Genomic DNA, 26,154 nt, shown 5'->3' on the forward strand with positions numbered 1-26,154 from the left:
ACTTGGCTCATCTTGATCCTACTTTTCAGTCTGCAGTCTCCCTTCTCTGTGCCTGCCCTCCCATCTGCTGTTCTTATTGCTAAAATAGATGTGACGCTTTTTTCCCCAGCTTTTCTATCCAAGATAGAAGTTGAAAGCCTTGCACCATTTGATCTTAATCCATTAAGAGACACAACTGGTGGCCAGAGAGGAGTTTTAATTAACAAAATTCCAAAGCTTTTAACTTCTCTTCATTGAATCAAAAATTCCTTAGCAGTAACCTATAATGAAAATGGATACATGTATGTATATGTATGACTGAACTATTATGCAGTGCACCAGAAATTGATACAACATTGTAAACTGACTATACTAAGGAAAAAAGAAAGAAAATCGGAAGAAAAAAAAAAAAAAAAACCATTGCCACCACCATGCTTCAGGCCAGACTTCAGCTTTCCCTTTAATTACAATCGTCTGTCTCTACTTCAGTCCCCTGTCACTACAACTAGAGCGATCTTTCTGAAATGCATGTCTAATTGTGTCCGTTTCCTGCTGAAAATCCTCGCATGGTTCCCCGTTGCTCTTAGCTCTGAACTGCTGTACGCAGCCTCTGAGCTTTTTCATCATCTGGCCTTTGCTGATCTCTCCAGATTACTCGCCCACCCTCCCTACCTCAGCTTTGCAGTTCAGCATTACTAAATTGCTTTTATTTCTTCACACATACCATCCTGTTTCTCACCCGTCTTTTTCCTTGGGCTGCCTTCTTTTCCACAAATGGCTTTCCTGACCCCTGCCTGCCTAACTCCTGTCCACCCTCCAGTAAAACCGTCCATCCCCTGCTCTGCTCACCCCAACTAAAGCCATGTCAGGTGTCCCTACCTGGGCTACCCACGAATGTTCATCTCCCCAGCCAGACTGACTCTTATGACAGGGTCTCTGCTGTTGTTCTTTAAGTGCTTAGCAGATACTATGTGCTCAAAATGTGGTGAATGAAGACCCAATTCCCAAGTGCAAAAATTATAATCAACGTAGCTGCCATATGGAGCACTGCCATATGGAGCACGTTACTATGTGCCAGGAGCTGTGAAGCAATTCACACACATTCCCTCGTTTGTTCCTTACAACTTCCCTGAGATCGCTGTCTTCATCCCCACTTATCCAATGGGGATTTAGAGAGAAGGGACTTGTCCCAGGCCACGCAGGCAGAAAAGGGTGACACCTCGTTTTCAGTCCTGTGCAATCAGCTGTCGAGAGAGTGCCAGCTACTCTCCTTTCTCCTTGGAAAACAACCCCAGTTTTGTCAACAGACTACATTGTTGTGTGCCGTGTGACTCAGTCCTTTCGGATCTCCCGAAGTCTCCTTCCAATGAAATGTGGACCAAAATGACTAGAGCCCCAGCAGCCACCCTGGGCCATGAGGCATCCTTGAGGATGGAAGCCTGGATTGAAAGTAGCACTGCGCCCTGTCAGTCATGGTCTGACTCAGCGTGACTGAGGAAAAAAGCATCTTGCTAAGCCACAGTAGCAAAGCTCTGCTAACGTGCAGTCACACCTGGTGCAGAGGGTTGAGTTGAATCTCACCCCTCCTTGATCCCCTGGGGGCTGACTCAGAGAAGGAGAAGCTAGCATGGGTGATATAAAGTGTTTCTTTATTTGAACGTCATTCCACCTGCACTGAAGCTCAAATCCAGCAGCAGCAGAAGGGGTCAGGACCAAAATCAATGTTACCAAATTGGACGATGAACAGCGAGGACACATTCAGACGGAACTTACTAATGGAGTATAGACGACACCAAGCTATCCTAACAACACACAGCACAGGCCCTCTGAGGTCTGCTGGTCAGAGCTCAGGGAAGGACTGTGGTTCCCCTGCTCCCTTCTCAGGAAACTCCAGTCCCACCCGAAGGCTAGCCCTGAGCCAGGCAGGGGCCCATGGAAGTTTCTCATGCTGGGAAGACCCCAGCTGCTCCAAAGAAAGAGTCTCCCTTTCTCGGTTTATGCTGGAAGCTGGAGAAGGGTGATTACCCTGGGCCTAAGCAGGAACCTCAGAAGAAGGCCAAGGAATTTTTCCCCACAGCTTTGTTTAAAAACCTTGTCTCAAATTCTTGGCTGTACCAAGACCGAGAAGAACCCCATGGTCCTTGCCCGCTCAGGAAGAGTGTTTTCCTCCATGGGAATTGTTCCCCAGAGAGGAAAGGTCTCACCCCAAGACCCAAAAGGACTTTGGCAAGCAATGCTCTGAACCCACATTTGGAGCTGCCTCAGCCTATCCTGGAAGTCCCACGCTGGGCAGAGGGGACCGGGTGGTGCCGGAGCCCTCTGGCCCAGGCACAGCCCGGGAAGGGGTGTCTCTGTGGGCCGCTCAAAGTTCAGTGTCTTTCAGGGACCAAGAGCTCGAGCTGGGGTCAGGAACAGACCGTCTCTTCTGCTTCAGTCCCTTCTCGAGGGCTAAAGCAAGTCTCCAGCCATGGGTGAGGGCAGATCACAACATCCTCGCTGCAATCCCTTCCTGGCCCCCCGGGGGAGCATCTGGGCCATGACTTGGTGGCACTTCAGCCTCACCTGGAGCCCCTGGCTGAAGCATCTGTTTCCCGCTCTGCTCTCACCTCTGCTGATGCCTCAGGGACAGGGCTTTGGTTTGGTCCCCACTCCAGCCTCTTTCCCTTCCCTAAGTTACCTTCAGCCCCCCAATCCTGCTCTCTGAACCCCAAGCTCCTGGCTGCATCTTCCACTGCCCCTTCCTCGGCCGGGGCAGCAGCTGGCTGGGTGGATGGCGACAGGAAAGCACTGTCCAACCACCCTAGCAGGGACCACCCACCCTCCTCTCTACCACTAACCCACTCCAGCGGTGCTAACCTGCTCAGCAGACACCTGGACTCAGTCCCTCTGAAGTGGCACCTCGGCCTCTGAGGAGGTAGGTTCTAGCCTTCCCACCAGGGCACAGGGTTCTGTGGCCTCCCTGGGCAATGGGTGTCCTTGGGGGGATGGGCTGTCCCCTTACACAGTGGGCACACAGCAGCTGCTCCCCACTCCTCCAAGTCCTGTCTCCTTTATCCTCTCTCCCCTGCACCCTGCCTCCCAAAACTCACCTCTTCCTTTGCCTCTTTCCTACCCCTAGTCCTCCTTCCATCTCTGGCCCCCTCCCCCACCCAAGTTCTCTATCCATCACAGCCCCCTCTCTGCTCTCTCTTTCTCATTTCTGTACCTCTCTCCATCTCCCACCCTCCTCTTCTACCCCACAGCTCCTCCTGCTTTCTCCCTTCTCTGTCTTCTCCCCTCATTTCTAAGGACTTGCTCCTAGTCCTTCCCCCTGCAGCCTGCAGCCTTCCAACACCAGGCTTTGGTTTGGATCTTGGAGGAACGTACTTCTGGCCCCCACCGCCTCCCCACCATGAGGCTCCCCTCACCGTCCCACGCAGCATGGGACCCTGGTGTACAGCCCCACCTCGCAGGCCGCAGCGGGACTTGGCAGGAGCAGAAGAGGGGAGCTCAGTGCTGAGGCCAGAGCACAGAGGGTAAGTGTTTGCCCAGGAGGAGGGAGTGGAGAGGGTGGGGGTCAGGAATCCTACCAGGACCCAGATGTGATTCCAGTTAGGGTCCAGATGTGGGACTCAGGCGGAGGATTTCTAGGGTCTGTCTTGGAAACCCTAACTCTCAGGTTCCAAGTCCTGTGGAAATGAACACAAGGTTGCAAATACATGGCACTCGCTACTCTTCTCCCTCCTTCGGCTGAGGCAGCGTGACCTGGTGATGACACGCTTCCCCACTGAGCCTGCAGGGGCCTCATGCTCCCTCTCCAAGGGGCCAGGCAGCCTGTACCTGGAGACGGAAGTAGGCACACTAAACGCAGCCAACTGGCCACCGACCTGGGGGCTGGGAGGGGCTGGGAGGGGCGGTCCCACCCCAAGCCAGACAGCGCCACTGCTGGGTCCACTAGGCAGTGAGGGGAGGTCAGAAACCCCTGCAGTCTCCTTCCTGTGCTCCCTGCCGGGGGTGGGGAGGAGCTGCCCCACAGTGGGAGGAGAGGGGAGAAGACTCCTCATCTGCTCCCCCCAACACTTCCACGCACACGCACACGCACACACACACACACACACTCGCACACACGCGCTCACACACACTCATGCCTTGGCTCCAAGCATGCCCATCGGGCTGCAGACCCTGGGCAAATTGCAAGGCGAGAGGTGGGCAAGGAGGAAGAAGTGGGGACAAGGTTACAAGGCCTGGGGATGGGGACGGGGTACCCTGTTCAGAGGTGACCTGCAAGTTCAAGTTATGCAGAAAAGTATCAAAGAGGCAAGAGAGTCTCTGCCCTTGGCAGATGCCCGAGGTGGGGGGGCATGAGGAGGGGCAGAGGGGTGATGCATCCCCTAATTCCCCACTCACTTTGGGCCCTCTCCCCAACCCTGACAACAGGGCCAAGAAGTCTGTGCTGTACAAAACTGGCCAGGGTCAAGGGTCCAGTCACTGGTGAGCCATCTCAGCAGGAGGAAGGCAGGCCAGCACAGGCTGTGCCACTTCCAGCCCCAGCTGCAGCAACCAAGCGCCACACCCAGACAGGAGTCAGAGTGCCTCCTTCCGCCGCCTCCGGGGTCTGGGAGGACAGGCCCCAGTCGGCAGCTGACCGGGAGGCCCTGGGCCTTCTCCCTCAGTGCCCCTCAGACTCCTTTGGGAGAGCTGGGAGCAGGCTGCAGCAGGAGCAGAGACGCCTTGGGGAGGCTGGTGGTACCTGGAGCTCTGTGACGAGGTGGTAGAACCACCATGAGCGGAAAAAAAAAAAAAAGGTAGGAAAGAGTCCGGTCTGTCCTGGAGTGGGTCTGTCCTGGAGCCGTGTCTTGGATAAGTTTCTGCAGGAGGCAGGGACCAGGGGAGGTGAGGATGAAGGCAGCAGCCCTCTAGACTGAGGGAGCCTGGGGAACCAGAACCACAGTGCCTCCCTCCCCTGGAGACTGTGGAGGGGCCCCAGGCCAGGCTAGTGGGGGTGGAGGAGGCCGGGGCTGGGGGCCGGCTCCCTTAAATCAGCTGAGGGAGGTGCAGAGCTAGGCTCTCCCAGGTTCTGCACGGCCTCCCCCCTCCCCCAGCCTTCATTCCAGTCCCAACCTCTTCAAAGCCTGGAGCTTGCAGAAGGGGAGCAGTTGAGAAGTCAGTCCGAGATCTGGATCTTCCCTCGGAGTTTGAATGGAGGGATGAGAGGGCAGGAGACAGGACAAGCTGAGGGCTGGTCGATTCCCGGGCTGCGATCTCGGCCTTCAGGGTCCCTGTGAGTGAGCGACGGGACAGGGGAGGACTCCCCATCCGGAGACATCACCCCCTGGCCGCAACACAGAGCTTACTGTAGAGCCCACAAAATCTGGGAGAGAGAGAGAAAGAATTGGAGAAATTCAGAAGCCACCAGGCACTGGGGCTCCTTCAGCCACTCCTCAGGGCAAAGCTGGGCAGAGGAGTGAGCTGCACAGGTCATGAAATGCAGCCAGGCCTGACAAGCTGGATGGCCTCCTGCCAGTCATTCGACCTCTCTGAGCCCCAATATCATTATCTGTAAAATGGACATAAAAGCCTAGTCCTTCACAGAGCGATTCTGAGGGGTCAAAAAGAAATAATGCCAGCCAAGGGCTTTGCACAGCATGTGGCACATAGTATATGTAGGAAATGATGGCGATTCTTATTTTACTTTTGTTCCAGAGGACTTGGGCTCAGACTGAACCATGACGCTCACTCATCTTGAGCTCCCAGTGAGGGATGGAGATCCCCAGATGCTGAAGGAAGGTAAGCTGGGGCTCCATTACATCACTTTTAACACACTGAGTTGTTGGGGCACTTTAGGGAGGGAGGAGAGGGCTCTGAGTGGGCATACCACATCAGTCACATCCCCAAGCCCCCTCAAAAAGGCCAGATGGCTGTCTTAGTCTTGCACTTCTGGAAGCTGCCACCAGAGGGCAGGCCCGGACCTCACACCAAGACCATAGAAACCACCAGGTGTCGGGGTCTCCAGGAACAGGAAGCCCCAGAGAAGGACAGTTTAGCAGCCCAGCAGCCCAGGAGGGCAGCGAAAAGCTTGGCCCCTGGACTTGGACTTGGGCTCAGATCCTGGCTCCACCACATAGGGGACCTTGGGCAAGTTACTGGACCTCTCCAGACCTTGGATTTCTCATTTATAAAATGGTGGTCATGATGTCCGCCTGATGGGGAGACGTGAGGAGTGACACTTTTCACTGGGCATTCACCACCTGCCCCTTGACAGGCACAACCCTTCCTTGCAGGACAGCCCTGTAAGGTGGTACTATTCTCACCACTCTCACTATAGGTAGCGCAGGAAACTGTGGCTCAAGGACGTGAAATCATTTCTTAGCTCAGCCTGCTTCAAACACAGAAAATCTGCCTTCACTGTCCGAGGGTATTCACAACACAGTACTAGAGTACCTCCTGCCAAGTGGGATGATAACCCTCACTACCATTATCCCCACTTTACAGATAAGAGACTCCAAGAGATGAATGTAATTAAAGAAGGGCACTAAACAGAGACCCAGCACATGCTAACAGCACAAGGAAGAGTGAGGCTATGAAAACAACGAAATCCGATTTCCCACAGCGGAGAACGTGCACCCAGACAGGCGGGGTGTCTCCCGTTTCTCGGGGGCACAGTGGGCCCCTGGGTCAGAGGACCCACCCTCCTTTAGAGAGCGATCTGGCATTATCATTACAATTGTGAGTGTGCAACTCCAGTTCTGGAAAGACACCAAGAAAACACTCATGTATAAGAAGGCATGGACAAAGATGTTCACTGTGGCATTGCCAGTAATAGTAAAAACCTGGAAACCTCCCAAGCAACCCCTGCAAGGAGTGGAGAAGAAACTACAGTTCCTTCATCTCATGTAATGCTAAGCATTGGATAAAAGGGGCAAAATGGGTCTCCACTAACTGACAAAGGAAGATCTTTAAGATGTGCTCTAGAGTTGAGCACAAAAAGTAATCTCAGAAGGGATTTGTCTCAGATGGTGCATCTCCTAAATGAGCACATCACACTGCCGTATATTTCATAAAGGATGTACCATGTACATAGATACGTGGATAAGCATCTGATAACAGTGGTTATCCCTGAGGCTGTGGTCTTAGGTGTCAGCTTTTTCTTTATTGTATATTAATGTTTAGTTAATACAAATGTTTAATTAATGTTAATTAATATGAAAGTTTATAGGTACTATTCCAGATACAAAGCATACTATACCAAACATCTGTGGACTCACCATGCAAGAACTTAACTCACCAAGGATTCGTACATGCCTACCTGTCCCCCACCTCATACTCCTAGCTGCCCCACTTCCATCCCAACCACAGAGAACTGCCATCTAACCTTCTGTATTGATCATTTCTTTGCTTTAAAAAAAAAACATACAATATTATCATAACTGTATAAATATGTTTAAACTATACATAGCATAGAGTTGCTTAGTTTCTGCACTCAATAAAAACATCACTCTGTCTTCTTCTGGAATTCAATTTCTTTCCTCTCTCAATATTATGTTTCCAGGATGTATCCATTCATTCTGTTATGTATAACTGATGTTCATTCATTTCCACAGTTGTGAACTATTCTACGATGTGAACATGTATCACCATCCTCCTGTCAATGGCCATTTAAGGTTGTTTTTAGTTGTTTTCTCCTGGGTTTATACTCATGGGCGGGTCTGCTGGGTCAGGCGTGCAAATGTTCGGATCTGAGGGAAGTAACATCAAATTGCCTTCAAGGCGCCCAGCCTGTCTGTAGGGTTTCCAGTTTGTGCTTCACTGCCGTGACTTTGAAGGTGCCCCGCCCCGCGAGGAGCCGGCTCCGCCCACACCCGCATCCCCGCCCCCGCCGCCAGCCAGCCGCTCACCCGGAAGCGCACACTCGCCTTTGTTCTCCTGCTTGAGCTCCTCCTGCAGCAGGTCTGTTTGCCGGTTGCCCAGCACGAAGGCAAGGAAGGAGAGGATGAGGGCGTTGAGGATGCCGATGATGGCCAGGATGTACGCCCAGCGCACCGAACAGTCCCCCAAGGAGTACTTCCCGGTCTTGGCCCCGCACATGTCCCGGATAGTCTCCGCGTCCCAGCCGTCGGGGAAGATCATGCAGCCCAGCACGAGGCACAGAGCTGCGGGGGCGCCAGGCCGGGCCCACCGCCACGGTCAGGAAGGAAGAGAGAAGGGGATGATTACTACCCAGGGCCTGAGGATCACCAGAAGCCCCCCTCAGCGTGGACCTGGCACTCCAGCTCCGCCCATCAACCTAGGGGCTTGTTAACGACCTCCTATGGATCCAGAAACTCTAGAGTCTGCGATGGCCTCCAGCAGAAACTTTCCAAAACGCAGTGCTTTCGCCCGCCCCCATCAAATCAACTCCTCCTCCAGGAAGCCTTCCTGGAAATACGAGAAAATAGGAAATTACGATCACCACCTCGGCTCCCTTTAGCATCTTTGCCATGCTTACCATCTCCCATCCTCATCATTCTTTATTTTTAATTTTTGTCATTTATTCAACATTTACCGAGCGCCATTTTCCTTTCCTTAAGTTGCTGGAAACACGATCTCATTCACAGCTGAGCAATGCGCTCAGAGAACAGACTTGGAACAAGAACAATGGGTTTTAAGCTTAGCTCTTTCACTTAGTGTATGACTTGGGGGATGCCCCTTACTTGCGTCTATAGGAGGGAGATCGCAGTACTTACCTCCCAGGGTGGTTGTGAGGGTTAAATGAAGTAATGCTTGTTAAGACGCTTAGCACAGCACCAGGTATTCACTCACCCTAGTATCTGTTGAGGGCTTTCTGTGTGCCAGGAACCTGACCAAGCGGGGGGGGGGGGGGGGGCAGTGGCTAACTTGCCACGACTCTAGCCTTGTGGAGTTTGCAGTGCCTTAGAGCAAAGTGGTTAAGGGAGCTGGGGCTCAAATCTTTGGCTAGGCCTGAGCTAGAGCCAGGTCAGTCACCTTTTGAGCCTCAGTTTCCTCATCTATAAAATGGGGACAATAATAGTATCATCAAGTGGTTGTAAAGATCATAGGAGGCAGCAAATGTAAAGCACTTGGCACAGTAAGTCCCAGATAAATGTTAGCTATTATTACTATTATCAAAACTAGTCATAATGATGAAAAAAAAATCACACAAATAAGGAAATAATTAGAGGAGGGGTTTGGTTTCAGATGAGAGAAAGTGGGAGAGGGAAAGAGCAGGTCAAGAAGAGACTTCACATCGAAATGGGTCTCAGCAGCTTCCCTCCTTGGCACCCACTCCCTCTGAGTTCAGTGACCCACCTCTGCAAACCCTTGACCCGGTGATCAGGGCGGGCCCTTCCTTGTGGGTGGGACCCAAGTCTGAGCCAATCAGCACATTGCACTCCTCTGGCAACTGTGATTGGCTCAAGCAGGAGTAATGCCCCACACAGCCAATTAGAGCCACCCTGGCTCAGTAGGCAACCTCCAGGCTAGGACCTTCCCTCTTGGCACTGTCTGCTAGCTTGATGTTATCCTTTTAGTGTCTGACAGTCCACCAGAGACTGGGTTACTGTGTCTGAGACCCAAAGACTCCACAAGGCTCAGGTTGGAGCTGGGAGACCCTTGACCCCACGCCAGGCCCACGGGATGCTTGACCTGGGATTTAGATGACAAGTTGGGGTTGGTGGTCAGTTCTGCCCACTGTCCACAAGGCACAACCTGTCCCTAGGGTAGAGAGGGGACCCTTGGCTTTGCCATCTCCTTCCTTCATCTACTGTACGAGGAAGTGCTCCCCAGGGCCCAGGCTCCTCCCTGATCGCAAGGTGGGGGCCCTCCCTCCCTGGTTCTGCTTCTTCTGGCCTCGACCTCCACCTTCTTACAGGACAGCCCTCCCACACTCCCCCTAGCTTGTGCTCCTCATACTGATATAGGGTGCTAGTGACCACACACACACACACACACACACACACACACACAGCGCGCGCGCGCACGTTGGAGCAGGCCCTCCTCCCTTCTCCAGCGCTCACGTTCTCCGACAATTCTCAGCTCCACTGGAAAACACCTCTCACTAAGGGCTGGGAAAGGAGTTAGTGGCATAGGAAATGGCAAATGCAAAAAGCCCTAAGGCAAGAATGAGCTTGGTGAGTTAAAGAACTGAGCAAGTTTGAAGGTGTCTGTTAGACACCCAAATGGAGAAGAAACCCAGGGAGAAATTTGGGCTAGAGAGGTAAATGTGGCAGCTACGGGCATGTAAACCCGTGGGACTGGACGTTATACAAACTGAAGAGAAGGCCCAGGATTGAGCCCAGGGGCGCTCCAGCATTTATGGGATAGGAAGAGAGGAGGCGCCTACAAAGTAGGCTTGACCCATCCATCTCTCCATGTACCCCTGACACTTTGCAAGGTCCTCCAGGACCCTAGAGAGGAGAGGAGGGTCAAACCCAAGGGACAGGAGAGTAGGAGACTAGGAGTCGACTCAGCCCAGCCCTTCTCATCCTCAAGGCTGGGAGAGTGGGGGAGGTGCACTCCACCTCCCCATCCTCTGGCCCTGGATCTCCAGCTAGAGGCAGGGGTGAAGGAAAGAGCCTAGGAATGGGGAAACCCATCCAGCTCCTCTGCCTCCCCTCCAGGGTATAGTGTTTCCTCTCCCGCCTGGAGCATCCCCGTCTCCATGGAAACCGCGCCAGTATCTTGCGGGTGGTCCTCCTTCCTCCGCAAGCCCTCGCTCAATGAGGTTTTCTTCCCAGGGCTCTGCGCCTGCACGTTCTCTCAGTCTCTCTGCCTCATCACTTACGTGTCTCTCTAGTCATGTGTCTCCATTTCTTTCTTTTCTCCACCCTTTTCATCTTTTTTTGCCTCCATCTCTTCACACCCCTCCTCCTCTCTCTCCAGCTAGCCTATACCGTGCTCAACCCTCCCTCTTCCCTTTTCTCCTTAGATCTCTCAGCATTTGACATTCATTCCGCACCTCTCTTCTCTCCTCCTTCTCTTGCTTCTCTTCTCTATACCTATCCCTTTGCCCTGTCCTCTTTCCCCTCTCCCTTCATATATTCAGCAAATAAATTCTGAGTGTCCACTATCTGTCAGGCAATGTGCAGGGTACTGGGGACACTGGCAGGCATGATTTCTTGTCCTCAGGAGCAGAGGTGTGTGGAGAGGAATAAAATAAAATCAACACACAAACAGAATATTTATGCATATCAGGGAGTGCTTGAAGGAGATCCAGGATAACAGAGACACTCAGAGAAGGTTGGAGGTGGCGACTCTCTCTCCATCTCACTCACTCTGCCTCCTTTGCTCTGCAGTGTTTTAGGTGGTGGCTGTGGGGCCCCAGAGGCTGGTCTGGGAATAGGAAACAACCAGAAGTCAAGCAAATGGAGAAAAACCAAAGACACCTTGAGGGACAACCTAGGCCAGGGAAGTGACCAAGAGGCTCAACCATCAGGAGGGGAAATAACTAGAGGTAAGGCACCCTTCAGCATCCCCATTTGCTGGATGAGGAAACCAAGGCTCAGGTCTTTGGAATTCAAGTCTCTTTTGGAAATAATGAGCTAGCTGAAGAACCAGCTGCTGCCGGGCATCGACATGGGTGCAAGGTGCAGGCTAGGGTAGGGTTTCTCCCTCTCAGAGTTTTTGACACTTGGCCTGGATAATTCTTCATGGTTGGGGGGACTGTCCTGTGCATTGTGGGATATTTAGCCTCACTCCTGGCCTCTACCCACCATCCATAGACACAGTCATTTTAAAAGGTCTCAAGACACTCTCAAATGTCCCCTTGGGGTCAAAGTCATCCCTGGTTGAGAACCACTGGTCTAGGGGAAAGGGTCCTCGGATAGGGCATTGCTGTCCAGTCACTCTACAGTCCACTGACTTCCCAAGCAGCCAGGAGGTGTTGTGAAATTTTTAATATAAATAACGTTAGTATTATTAATAATATAATGTTAATAAATAGTATGAAATTTAATAACATTGTATTAATAATATGATAATATTAACACATAGTATTGAGTGCTTAACTATATGCCAGGGTGCTAAGCTCCTAACATGTGTGATCTCATTTAACCATAAATCTATGAGGTGGGAAAAATGATCATCCCCACTTTACAGACGTGGAAACTGAGGCTCAGAGGAACTAAGTATTGTATCCACTCAAACAGCTAGTAAGTGGTGGGATCTGTACTCAAACCCAGACAGGTCTTAATCTTTTTCTTTGAATAGACTCACTTTTTAACTGAGAGGCATTTACTTAAAAAGTAAGCTTTATGTCACTATCAAAGACAGCTTTATATCAGTACCATCGACAGGAGGAAACTATAGACATAAGTATAATGGAACCAAAACATTGTTCTTAGGTTCTAGCTAGCTACTTTCACCTGCCAACAGCTCTGGGTCCGAGGGGAAGTTAAAGACACAGTAGCACCAAACTGAGACTTTCTCTTTGAAGTTGTGAAACACTGCCCACCTTGTACTGGAGAGGAAGGTCAACTCCATTCTTAGGCAAAGTCAGTTTACCATCTGGGCCTTGGTTTCTTCATCTGGGCAATGGGGGTCATGACATAGGCCCTACTTCAGGACTTCAGGAGTCACCAAACCAGCTCTGGACTGCCTAACTCTTGAGTATGTATTTTACATAAGAGACTAGAACCTGTGTCATTAAACCAAAATTATTTTGGATTTTCCTATCATGTGCAGCCAAACCTGGCGCTATCTGATATATTATTCCTTTTTATGTTATGTGTATGTACTATGTGTTTGTGTGTCCTTTGGCAAATCACATCACTTCTCTGAACCAAAGTTTTATCATCACAGAAACGGTGATACCTAGTTCTCAAGGCTAGGAGGTAGACTGGGTGGTCACCATCGTCACAGTAACAGTGGTGCACCCCACTGTAGAGTGGACACACTGCAAAGCACATCCCCTCTGCTTGGAGAACAGCACGGCAGTACCCATAAAAGTCACAAAGGCACTTATCCCTTGACTGAGAAATCTATCCTGTGGCTAAACCTGTGCACACACACAAAGGATGGATACAAGGTGTTCACCATCTTTATAACAAAGGACTAAAATGTCTATTAAAAGGGAACCAACTAAGTAAAGTACGGGGCATCTGTGCTATGGAATACTTCAAAGCCATTAAAACAAATGGGGTACAGTTGTATCTGTTGTCATGGAAAATCTTCTAAGGTAGATTAAGAAATTAAAAAATTAGAGGAAATCATAATTTTTTAAAAATCACATGTGTAGTTGGCATTTTCTATGTGCCAGGCACTGTTCTAACTGCTTTATCTGTATTAACTTATCCCCATTTCAGACAAAGAAACAGGCCCAGAAAGCTTAAGTGATGTACCCAAGGTCACACAGCGGGGAGTCAGACCCATCCTGCCTGGGGCCATAGCCACACCCTGAACCACCTCTCCTCTGACATAATAATCAGGTAAAAAGCCCAAACTTTATCCCTCTTATTTCAAAGAAGTAGGAGGTGCTCTGTGCCTACAATGGGAAGTTATTCAACCTTAAAAAGAAAGGAAATTCTGACACAGGAGACAACAGGGAGGAATCTTGAGGACACTATGCTGAATTAAATGAGCCAGTCACAAAAGGCCAAATATTGTATGATTCCACTTATATGAGGAACCTAGAACAGTCAGATTCCTAGAGGAAGAAAGTAGAATGCTGGTTGTCAGGGACTAGGGGAGGAGAGAGGGGGAGTTAGTGCTGGGTGGGGACAGAGTTTCAGTTCTGCAAGGTGGGAAGAGTTGTGAGGCTGGATGGTGATGATGGTTGCACAACAGCATGAATGTACTTAATGGCACAGAAGTAGACACCTAAGAATGGTTCAAATGGTAAATTTTATGTTATGTGTTTTTTTTTTCCAGAATATGTTATGTGTATTTTACCATGAAAAAAAGAGAGGAAGGAATGAAGGAAGGGAGAGCGGGAGGAAGGGAGGAAAGGAGGAAGTGAGGAAGTGGAACACAGAAAATGGCATGATGTGTTTTCCTCATGGATGTGTCCATAAGTCGGCAGAAAAATATCAGGAAAAATAGAAATTAAGTTTATAACAATGGGGCCTCTGAGCAGGGAGAGGGTGAGGACTTTAGCCTGTTTGTAATGGTTCAGCTTTTCACGGAGTGAATATTTTCATATATTACTCATGAAATTAAAAAAACACTATTTACGGGGGAGGGCATAGCTCAGTGGTAGAGTGCATGCTTAGCATGCACGCGGTCCTGGGTTCAGTCCCAGTACCTCTGTTAAATAAAAAATAATAATAATAAATAAATAAGCCTAATTACCTCCCCCTCAAAACAAACAAATAAAAGAAAATAAATAATTTAAAGTACTGTTTGTTCAAAGAGTACACATATATGCATATATAAGCTTGCATATCTGTAAACATTTCTGGAAGGAAACAGAAGCACCTTAATGATGATATCCCTGAGACACGGCCCAGGTGACAGAGGAAAGGAGGGGACACAGTTTTGCTTCTATGCCCCCCCATACTGTTGAAAGTGTTTAACATTTGCACATATTACTTTTAAAATAAGAACAATATTATTATGTCCAATCCTTTTCCAGCTATGTCCGACCATGAAATCCTCTTACACTTTAAAAAAAAAAATTAAGAAGCCAAGGGAAAGTTAAAAGGAAAAACAATACTTGAGTTTAGGGAATAAACCAGGACAAGACTAAGACGTGGTGAAGAACTAGTAAGAAAACATACTATACTCTAATGTTTGTTTTGTTTAACACTTTTGCTATAAATGTGCCTTTATACAAAGATTTTTAATGATGCATTCATGCTTAGCTATTTTAATAGAGTTTCATTATGATACCATAACACTATCCTTGTCAAGGGACATCCGCTGAGCTGGTCACTCCCAGAGGGAGGCCTTTGTTTATGCTCAGCTGTTCCCTCCATGCCTGACACACCGCAGCTGCTACTCATTACTAGAGGGTCAGATTGGATGTCCCCAGGGCTTTCTGTCCCTGAGCAGACTCCGAAGAGGCTTGCTATGGTCTGACCTATGTCCCCACAAAATGCATAGTTTGAAGCCCAATCTCCAATGTGATGGTATTTGGAGAAGGGCCTTGAGAAGGTAGTTAGGGTTAGATGAGGTCATGAGGATGGGGCTCCCATGATAGGATTAGTGTCCTTATAAGAAGGGACACCAGAGAGCTCCCTCCCTTCCTACACCTCCCAGGCGAGGACACAGCAAGAAGGCAGCCATCTGCAAGCCACGAAGAGGACTCTCACCAGAGCCACACCATGCCAGCAGCTAGATCTTGGACTTCCAGTTTCCTGAACTATGAGAAAATAAATGTCCACTGTGTAAGGCACCCAGTCCACAGTATTTAGTTATGGCAGCTACGTGCAACAACTTGGATGCATCCTACTTAGAAAAAGTGTGATTCCATTTCTAGAACTTTCACGCTGATAACCCTTGGTTACTTCTAAGGAGGAGACTGAGGGGCTGGAGGACAGGGGAGGAGGGAGAACTTGCACTGTTAACCTGCTGCACCTTTTGAACTTGGGACCGTGTGAGTACATTACCTCCTGAAACCATAAGGTAGGTGGGAGTTGACCGCTAGTAAGTGACTGTGGCCAGAGATTTTCACACACTTGGAATGAAATAATTAAAGCAACAAAGAATCACAATGCACAAGCCAAATGGAACTCACAGAAATAATGTACTGATCACAAAAACATGAAACCGAAAATCTCTAAACCCCTTTTGACTGAGCTGGCCAATTTCTGGGAATTTACCCCCAGAAAGTGCTCAAGGATCTGCCTGAAGATTTAGCTATGAGGATGTCTATCACGTCATCACTTACAAGAGAGAGAAGACAAGAAAGAAGAAAAAGATGAGGAGGAGAAGGAAGGAGGAGAGGGAGAAATAATAAAGGATGGAAGAAAAGAAAGAAAGAAAAAAGCAACTAGTTCTCCAACAATCCAGGAATATTCTTTCATATTGTGGAATTCTACTCAGCTATTAAAATTATACTGAGGAAGATTTAATGATACAGAAAGTACTCAAGATATGCTAGGTTTCAAAAGGCTATAAAAAATAACGTACAAGACAATTTCATTGTGGGAAAAATACTTCGATAGTTATAGCAAATAGTCATATAAAATTTACCACACCAGGCACAGTATTAAGTACTTCGCACACATTACTGCATTTAATCCCCACAACACTCTGTGGAGTAGACGCTGTTACTATTTTCTTTTTACAGTTGAGGACACTGAGGCACAGAGAGGCTAGCCTAGTTACCCAAGGTCACACAGCTGGTAAACAACAGAACCAGGATCTGGACCCAGACACTCTAGCTCCAGAGGCTGCTCATAACCAGTCCTCTATACTGTTATGAGTGCAGACCAACAGTTAAGAATGACTGTTTCAAAAAATAAGAAAAAGGATGACTGTTTCTAGGAGAAGGAGATTATGGATGCAATCTTGCTCATCTGTATTCTCCAGTTCCCATTCAGAGAACAATGATAATTTCCCAAAGCAATAAAAGTCTTAGAAAGGTGAGAGGCACGAGGCAGTAACTGAGCACAGAACGCACGAACGGCTGCTGTTTCCCCTCCTGTTTCCCCTCCGAGTCCCTCCCTCACGTTTACAAAGGTTTTTCTAGAAAGGACCAGGCTGAGAAGCCGGGACAAGGATTTGTGTCAGTGTTGGGACCGCAGCTTTCCAAGGGTACACACCACCAGGCCCGGTGTGCTGGGGGCTGCAGGGAGAACAGTCTGACAGAGAGAGCCCCCGACCTGAGAAGGAGGTTGTTCACAAGCCCCTCGCACCGGCTCCATCCTGCTCCGCCGGGCAGGGCTTATGTACAAGGGAGCCTGAACCGCTCCTAACAGTCAACCTGACCCGTTGGATCTAAAGATCCAGGCCCAGTCTTAGTGCCTCCATCAACTGGGGGGCTCTGGTGGGGGACTCCAGTGTTTGGGCTCCTCACGCCCCATCCAGCACCCAGATGCTCACAGGCCCCTTCCTTTCCCTCCCTCTCCACATCCAATCCATCTGCAAGGCTGGTTGACTTGACCTCTAAAAAATATCTAGGCCTGACCTCTTTTCTCCATCTCTGCTGCGCCATCTGTCCAAGCTGCCGTGATCTCCTTCCCAGATGACCGCAGGGGCCTAACTAGTTTCTCTGCTCTCATCCTCACCCCATCATCATCTGTTCTCCACTCAGTGTCCAGAGGGAGTTTTCAAAAACAGGCGGTGCCAATGCCCTGCTCGGCACCCTTCGAAAGCTCCCCGCTCTGCTTAGGATAAGCCTCGATGCCTGGTCCTCGCCAAAGAGGCCCCCAGCTCGCCCCGCCTCGCCCCTCCGGGCCATTCGGTCTCTCGCTCCCTACACGCCAGCCAAGCTGGGCCTCCTCTCTGTCTCTTAAGAACATTCCAAGTTCAGCCCCCTGGAGACCTTTGCACTAACCATTCCTTCTCCCTGGGACCCTTCCTCCAAGTCATTCAGTCCCCAGCCTGTGGTTCCTGGTTAGTAGGGGGACTGTTAGGAACACAAATAATCATATCTGGAGTCACAGATGCTGTTACGGAGAGATGGGACACCCATCACTTTGTGTGGTAATTGGGAACTGTATTTATTCCACGGCCTCTGGGCCCAGCCTGCACAGAGCCCACACCTTTGAGTTTGCGGCCCACTGCATCCCCCGTTGCCCTGGCTCTGCCACTCTCATCTCCAGGGCTTGGTCAGAAGCCTCCGGACACCCTCCCCACAACCTGTCTGACTCCTCCTGTCTGGACCAGGCCTGTCCAGGTGGCTCCAGCCCTTCCCTGTCCCCTCTGGCTCCTCCAGGCAGCTGTCCTTTCTCAAGGCCGTTCTTCTCAGTTTCTGGGTTGCTAATTTGAGCAGCTGCTCCGGCTCCTCTCGCCAAGCCTCCTTTTCGGGCTCCTCCTCCACCTGCATCATAAAGGTTGGTGTTTCTAGGCTGTTTCCTCTTTTCCCTCCACACACTCTCCCCGGGCAATTTCACCCACACTCAGACTCACATCTACATCTCCAGCCGAGACCTCTCTCCTCCGCTCCAGGCCCGAAGAGCCAACAGCTTGGCGGATGCTTCCTCTTGCACGTCTCGTAGGGTCCACGAGCTCGGCATTTCCCAGGCTGACTGGCTCTCCCTGCTGTGACTTTTGGGAATGTCACTCCAGAGACCCAATCGCCCAAGGAGGGGAGGTGGAGTCACCTGCATGACTTGCCTCTCCTTACCCCCAGCACACCAACTGGTCTCCGAAAGAGGTCCCCAGTTTCCTCCCCTAGCCTCCGTCCCTCTCACCCGGACACACCACTGCCTCCCCCGGGCTCCTTGTCTCCCATCAAGCCTCCATCTGGTCCATTTCCTTGGCAGCTGCCCAGCTCATCTTTCTAAACCCACATCTGGCCCTGGTCCCTCCCATGCCTAAAAGTGACTGCCCATCACCTAGGGATAAGACCCAAATTCCAAAGCCCAATTTTCAAAGCTCCCCAGAAGCCAGCCCTCCCTGCTCTTCCAGGCATATCTCCCAATTCTCCCCACTTTTCAACCTTTCCCCCCTTGTTGTGGCAAAGACCATGGAATGTTGGAGTCAAAGGGTTTTGACGCAAGTCACACAATAGCTGATAACCATCGCTAACAGTTATTGAGGGTTTCCTTTGTGCCAGGGTCTGTCCGCATATTCAAAATCAATCCTTCAGCAGCTCCATGTGGTAGCTACTGACTATTATAGTCCTCATTTTATACAGGAGGAAACTGAGACCCTGGACTTGCATGACACTTCCTAAGAACACCACACTCAGGATTCAGATTCAGGTCGTCTGACCACTGAATCTGCTGCCTCCAAAGGAGTGGGTGGAGGAGCAAGGACTTAAATCAGCGCTCGCCGTTCATTCATTCAATAGGCACTTACTAAACACTTACTATGTGCCAGGCACAGACCCCTAATCCAGGGCTCTCATTATATCATCCAACTGCTCTGGGATTATTTTATCCTTATACTTACATATATATTAAATTATTTATATGCAACATTATCCACTGAAATATTGTCATAGCAAGATATTGTAAACAACTTTAAAAGTGATTACATAAATGATGGCACAACTATACAAAAGTGTATTGTGCAGCTCTTAAGAAGAAAGTAGCTCCTTCTATACTGATTTGGAACAGTCTCCAAGATGTGTTGTTGAATTTAAAAAGCAAGACAAACCAAGTCTTTAGTATGCTACCATGTGTGGTGGTTTTTAAATACGTCCACAATTTTTAAAATACACTTCCTTTCAAGAGGAGGAGCTGAATTCTCCTCCCCTTGAATGTGGGCTGGATTTAGTAACTCACTTCTAACAATAGAGAGTGCCAGAAGTGGTCGTGTATGATGTCTGAGGTTAAGACAGAAAAGGCCGTGTGTTACGACAGAGGAGGCAAAAATATACAATGGAGAAAAGACAGTCTCTTCAGCAAGTGGTGCTGGGAAAGCTGGACAGCCTCATGTAAATCAATGAAATTAGAACACTCCCTCACACCACATACAAAAATAAACTCAAAATGGTTTAAAAACCTAAATATAAGACCTGACAGCACAAAACTCCTAGAAGAGAACAAAGGCAAAACATTCTCTGAAATAAATCATAGCAATATTTTCTTAGATCAGTCTCCTAAGGCAAAAGAAATGAAAGCAAAAATAAACAAGTGAGACCTAATCAAACTGAAAAGGTTTTGCACAGCAAAGGAAACCATAAACAAAACAAAAAGACAACCTATGGACTGGGAGAAAACATTTGCAAATAATGCGACCGACAAGGGGTTAATTTCCAAAATATACACACAACCCATACAACTCAATATCAAAAAACAAACAAACAAAAAAAACCCCAAAAACAACCCAATCAAAACACAACAGGCTATTTCCCACCTCCATGCCTTTGATCATACTGTCTCTTCTGCCCAGTTCCCCTTCTCCTTCCTTCCCATCCTTGAAGACTCAGCTCAAATGCTGTTACTTTTTGGAAGATTTCCCTGGCTGTCCTTAACGTGTCAGAAGTCCTGTGTGTGCCCCAGAATACCCTTGCATGATTGAATCATTTCATGTGTCATCCCCCTGCTGTGATGATTGGATTTCTTCCTTGCCTCTCCCATGAGATTATGAGCTTCCTGGGAGCGAGGAGTCTTACCCAGGATTCCCTGAGCCTCACACAGTGCCTGAGACACAGAGGAGGCCATCAGTAAAGGACTGATGTGGGAGAGGAAGGAAGGAGGGAAGGAGAGAGGGAGAGAGGGAGAGAGGGAGAGAGGGAGCAAGGCAGAAAACGAAAGAAGGGAAGGAGGGAAGGAAAGTGGATGGCAGGAAAGAAGGAAGGGAGAGTTGTGGGAGAAAGAAATTGAAGGAGGGTTGTAGGAAGGAAGGAAAGAAATTCCCCCAGTGTGCTTGGTACTTCAGGGACTGCTGTGAGGATTCAGTAACAGTATGCAGGTAACTGTCCAGTACATGGTCAAGCATATAGTAAAAGCTCAGACAATGTTAACTGCTTTTTCCCTGATTAATAACAGTGGTAGTAGCTTCAAAATGCCTTTGATTAAAGTTCAAATTCCTTGACCCAGTATTCAGAGCCCTGCACACTTCCTGACCTCTCCCCCTGCTGCTCCCCTAAGTGGATGCCACACTCAGGGCAGATATGGCTTTCTCACCTAGGAGTCCCTGGCCACGATCTTCCTCTCCATCAGAATGCTCTCTCACACCTCACACCAGTCCACACCCTGCCTGCCCCACTCAAGCTTCACTTCCCGACTAAGCCAGCAGCCTCCTCGAATGCCCTGGGGTTTCCACAGCACTTAGGGCCGAGTGCATATTTGTGCTCACACTGTCCAAAGTGGGGCTTCTGTCTGCACCTCTCACCTACAGGACCCTTCTAGCGGGGGTCACATCTGATTTCCCCCTGCGGTAATTTATCTTTTTCCCCTATCAGTCCACATGTTCCAGGAATGGGCATGTGGCTGAGGCCTTAGACAAAGTCACACTGATTAATTAAGAGGTAGACACTTGACCAAAACTGAGCAAATCAGAATCAGCTCTGGAACTTTGGCTGGAACACACTGAGTAACAGGTGTTCTTTTTTCTGTAGGCATTGTTAAACTGAAGCGATGAAGATTCAGAGCTGTTGGTAGCCTTATTTCTCACTTTCAAGAGAGAAGTGGACTTAAAAATGAGCCAACACAGAGGAACCAAGAAATGGAGAGAAGTTTATTCTTTCTCTCCTTTCTTTCTTTCTCCTTTTTTTTTTTTTTTTTGGTGGGGGAAGTAATTAAGTTTATTTATTTATTTTTTAATAGAAGTACTGGGAATTGAATACAGGACCTTGCGCATGCTAAGCACACACTCTACCACTGGGCTATACCCTCCCCTATTTTTAATGACATTTAATGGAACCTCTGGATCTATCTGTGCCTGAAGCCAATGCTCTTGACTTTTAATTTATGTGAGCCAAAAACACTACCCTCTTTACTTTATTTCAGTTTATTTAAGCCAGCTGGAGTTGAGTTTCTGTCTCTTTTTACTGAAAGACTGCTGATCAATTTAGTGATTCAACTAGACTGTAAGCTTCCTGAGAGCAGGGATTGTATTTTATAGACCTAAGAGCCTTGGGGGCAGGGGTGATCCCAGTATTGCAACACTTAACAGAGGGATGATCACAGAGCCCATGAGAAATAAACAAATGAATAAGTATCTCTTTATATTTTCCCAATGGCCCAGTGCTGTGCACTCAGAAGACTCTAAAATACTTGAATAAAAGTTCACTTGAGTCGGGAGAAGATACAGCTCAAGTGGTAGGTCACATGCTTAGCATGCAAGAGGTCCTGGGTTCAATCCCCAGTACCTCCTCCAAAATTAAATGAATAAATAAACCTAATTACCCTTCCCCTCCCCCCAAAAAAAGTTCACTTGAACAAGAACCACACAACAAGCATTCTAATTCTTATCTGATACCGACAGGACCCTTTGCTTCTCTACAGTTCCTCTGAGGATGTCTAATTTCTCACTTTCTGAATGGAATGTTCTTGGTAAAAGAGTTGTTTTAGGAACCCCACATAGCTGATAGAAATACTTTAAATCCACTAATCTAACTGATTAGTCCCCAATTGTACAGATGAGAAACCTGAGGTTTAAGCTAAAAACAACTGCTTAACACTGCTTGGTAAGTCACAGGCAGTCAGCTAAGGCCCCATATCCCATGACTTGGTGTCCACTGCTCTGGCCTCTGCCCTAGTGTCACTTTATTAAGCAAAGTGAATCAGTCACTTACCCAGAGAACTCAGATATCTCTAAAGTGAAATAAAATGAACTGCTCAACTCTGATAACCGCCCTCAGGAGGGAGGCAATAACACAAGGGAGAGTGCACTGGGCCAGGAGTCAAGACTAATTTACTTTATTACTGGCTCTGTGACTTTGGGTAAGACCGTCACTTCTCTAGGCTCAGTTTCCATTCTCTAAAATGGGTGCAGAGGAAGGCAGGATTTGAAGGAGTTGACTTCTAAGATCTCTGAAATCCTATATTTACATGGTGGTTGCTGGACAGTTCATCAAATCCCCAAGATTAAACCGACATGGATTACAGAAAATTGGAAGGTTCAAGAGGTCAGCAACCCATCTGCAGACTACAAATTCAGGTTGAGGAAATGGACATTCCAGCTGAGCATATATGCTTTCCAGCTTGCCTTTTAAGAGCAGAATGGAAATACATAAAATTGCCTCCTAGATACCAATAAATACAGAGATTCCCCCCACATCCTATAATTCTCCTTTCTCACCTTCTTCAAAAACCGTAAAAGACCCCCATCTATATTGACTGGAGTGAGATGAATTTAAAACAACCCCACTAGAATGTCCACAATGAATAAATGCTGCCTCCTCAAGGTAGTCCCTTTGGGGTATTTGGGCAATTATACCAAAGGGGCGGTAATTCCTCCCCACATTTGTAAAAGTCCTCTTGGGGAAGCAAATCAGCCTCATGATTTTGCCTTCACACGCTGGCTTTCATCTCCAATGACAATTCTCAATTTGATCTGATTACCCATTGTGTTTTCTACACTTGGCCATTTCTAAAAATCCTATTCCTCTTTTAAAAGATGGAGGGTTCCCCTCAATGATGATGTTCAAGAGAAAATACCCCACAATCCAAAGACAATTCCATACAATGTTTTGAGCTGTGCAATCATCAGCAATTGATATAACACCTTCTCCAGGAGGTCTCTTTTGAAGGGGCTGACACTTGTTGAATGTCCCAAGGTGCTCATTTTTTAAAACCACCTCTGCTGCACAATCATCACATTTTCCTTTCTCTTTCTCAAGAGCCCTGAAGGGCTCAAAACTTTTTCCTTCACCAGACTTTATCATTCTTCTTCCATCCCTGCCATCCTCTGGCCCCACTTTGCCCAGACCAACTCTCTTCCCTGCCTGCAATTAGGCAATTGCCCAAGTTGCTGAATCTTCAAAATCTGTCTTTGATCGAAAGGTAGGCGGGGATGGGGGACTCTAATGGATCCTGGAAAACTGTCTCAGCAGTTCTTATTCCCCAAATGCCCTCTCTGTTTCTTAGGGCAAGGCGTCTGTCTTAGCCAAACATTTCAGAGGGTCCCAGGGACACAATGCCATTGGGCATAGTACCAGAATCCTTCCTGCATTGGGTGGGGGTGGGGAGCTGGAGACCTGCCCTCCAGAGACCCATGTTGCCAGGTGTTGTCCACCACCTATATTTCAAACACTGGATAGACACTATAGACAACCCACCCCCATCTTATCACAGCATTTCATAGCTTACAAGTTACTCTTTCATGAGTTCTTGATCCCCTCTCCACAGTTTTACAGATGAGGAAACTGAGCCTCAGAGAAGTAAAGTGAAACAATCAAGTTGACAGTTAGCAAGTTAAAGTCAGAGCTCTTGATTCCACATCTCATGCTTTTTTCAATGCAACAGAAATTGCTCACACCTAGAGTAAGTCCTCATTCGAAAACTGATTTCCCCTAAGACACCCAACAGAGACTCTCAGAGACCCTCAGAAACTCAAACATAATGCTAACTCATCAGTAAATGCAGTCTGCCCATATCCAAGCAAACAGACCCAAAGACCCAGTTCTAAAGCTTTGCCCCCTGTCTCAAGGTGTCTCTCTCATAGGATCCCCTCCCCAGTGGCTTCTTAGAGTCAGCAAAGGAGGTGTGTCTTTAGACAGAGGAACAGAATCTATCTCTGATTCCTCCAAGAAGGGGTCCTGAAAGTAAGGAGCTCTGTCCCTGGAGTCTGTCTAGGAGTCCCGCCCCCGGCCCTCCCCTACCTGCCAAGAGCTGCATCCAGGCGCAGATCTTGTAGACCGTGGCCGTGTTGCAGAAGAAGAAAAGCGCAAAGCAGGTGATGCAGCCGAGGATCAGCACCATGGAGAGCAGCACGAAGAAGGCGGCCGCCTTGAAGGCGCCGGACGGGATGGTGCTGAAGTCGGTGAACGAGCCGCGGCAGGTGAGCTCGCGGCCCGCCAGCCCGCTGCCCACACAGTAGTGGAAGAGGCCGAAGTAGCCAGGCTTGGGGGTGCTCACGCTGTCGCCCACCCAGTAGGGCTGGATGAAGACCACCACGTTGATGATGGCGAAGCAGATGGTGAAGATGGCCCATAGCACGCCGATGGCCCGCGAGTTCCGCATGTAGTGCTCGTGGTAGAGCTTGGAGGCCTCCTGCGAGGGCAGCATGGTGCCCGGGGGCGGGGCCGGCGGCGCGACCGGCGGGGGCCGCCGGCCCGGGACCGACCGCCGGGTTGCCGGGCGGGAGCTGGGGACGCACGCGAGAAGCGGCCCTGAGCCAAGGGACCCGCGAGGGCGGGGCCTGCGGCGGAGCTGAGGGGACCAGAGGGTTGGTATGGAAGAGCTAGGAGGGTGTCATGAGAGTACTGGGGAGATTGGGGGGGGGGTTGCTGGCAAAGATCTCCAATGGGGGTACCTAGGAAGGGGCCATGTGAAAGTTGGGGGGCTGGGATAAGGGCGCTGGATGAGAATGTGGGAGCTGAAAATGGGGTGGGCGCTAGAAAGTGGTTATGGTGGAGTTGGGGAGTGGGCATAGGGGCTGGTACTGGCGTTGTAAGAGGGGACCGTGGGGAGATGGAATAGAGGATGGAGACAGGTGCTGGAGAATTAGCGGAGGGGCTTTATGGAAAGGTAGGAAGGGAATCTGGGGGCTGGCATTACGGGTAAAAGGAGGTCTGGTACTGGGTGTCTAGAAAGGGGCTATGGAGAGGAGGGTAGGCGCTTCTATGGGGGGGGTAAGAAGGGGATATAAGGGGCTAGTACTAGGGGACTGGAAGGTGATATGGGGGCTGGGACAGGAAGGGTGAAGTGAAGGAATCGGGATGAGGCTAGAGGGGAATCGGCGGCTGGGACTGCAGGTCTGAACATGGGGCCGGGGGCTGGGAGGGTCTCTCAGGAGACAGGGCTGGAGGTAGGCTGTGGGGAGCCTAGGATTGGCTGGCCAGGGCTGGGGAGAGAGGTTTTCCAGGCCAAGGGGAAGAGGGACTGGGGCCGGCAGGTAGGCAGCCCAGGCCGTGAGGGGCGGGCAGTGGGCTAGGGCTGTCCCCAGGGCGCGGGGTAGAGGCCGGGCCCGGCTAGGGCCGGGGGTGGGGGGGGGGGGGCCGGCTGCCCCGCGCCGAGGCCGGACGCGCGCGGAGGCTGCCGCCGCGGGGAGGGGGTGCGGGGAGACCAACCTGGGCCCGGTCCGGCGCAGCGGCTCCGGGACTGGCACGGCCTAGGCGCCGCGGCTCGGGGCTCCTAGCAGCGGCTGCCTCGGCCCAGGCGGCGGCCTCGGCGCGGCCTCCATCTTGTTGGGGTTCTCCCCGGGGCGCGCTCCCGTGCCGAGGCGCGTGCTCTCGTGCACCAGCGCGGCCCAACGGAGCCGCGCTCCTGCCGCCGGCGTGAGGGGCGGAGCGGAACAGGGAAGAGGCGCTCCAGGTTGTGGCAGAGAGAGGGGTAGGCACGGTCCCAGGGACCCCCGAGCCGGAGCAACAAGCCCCCTCCACGGTCAGGCCTTCTGAGTTGGGGGACCCCCTTCTTCCAGCCTGAGCTGTGGGTTGTGGGTCCCCGCGAAGCCCGTGGGAATGGGGGAGGGTCCGCACAGGGCATTATTTGATAGGGTTTGAACTGCTATCTTGCTCCCAAGTTATCTCCGTACAGC

At 49.8% G+C, this 26,154-nt stretch overlaps 1 protein-coding gene across 2 annotated transcripts; it reads right to left on the reverse strand.

Annotated features, from left to right (window-relative positions):
- Positions 1-1,607: 1,607 nt before the first annotated feature.
- On the reverse strand, positions 1,608-25,819 carry LHFPL4 (LHFPL tetraspan subfamily member 4). Of its 2 annotated transcripts, XM_032458885.1 has the most exons (4): positions 25,688-25,819; positions 24,278-24,762; positions 7,872-8,108; positions 1,608-5,329 (listed from the first exon to the last, which is right to left on the reverse strand). In XM_032458885.1, the coding sequence occupies exons 2-4, from the start codon at positions 24,681-24,683 to the stop codon at positions 5,229-5,231; spliced, it is 744 nt and encodes a 247-aa protein (XP_032314776.1). In that variant the 5' UTR covers positions 24,684-24,762; positions 25,688-25,819; the 3' UTR covers positions 1,608-5,228. The 2 variants fall into 2 exon arrangements, with proteins under 2 accessions (XP_032314776.1, XP_032314777.1); XM_032458886.1 differs by lacking the exon at positions 25,688-25,819 and having other exon boundaries at positions 24,278-24,847.
- Positions 25,820-26,154: the final 335 nt, after the last annotated feature.

The sequence above is a fragment of the Camelus ferus genome, chromosome 17 (genome assembly GCF_009834535.1).
Source record: "Camelus ferus isolate YT-003-E chromosome 17, BCGSAC_Cfer_1.0, whole genome shotgun sequence".
NCBI lineage: Eukaryota > Metazoa > Chordata > Mammalia > Artiodactyla > Camelidae > Camelus > Camelus ferus.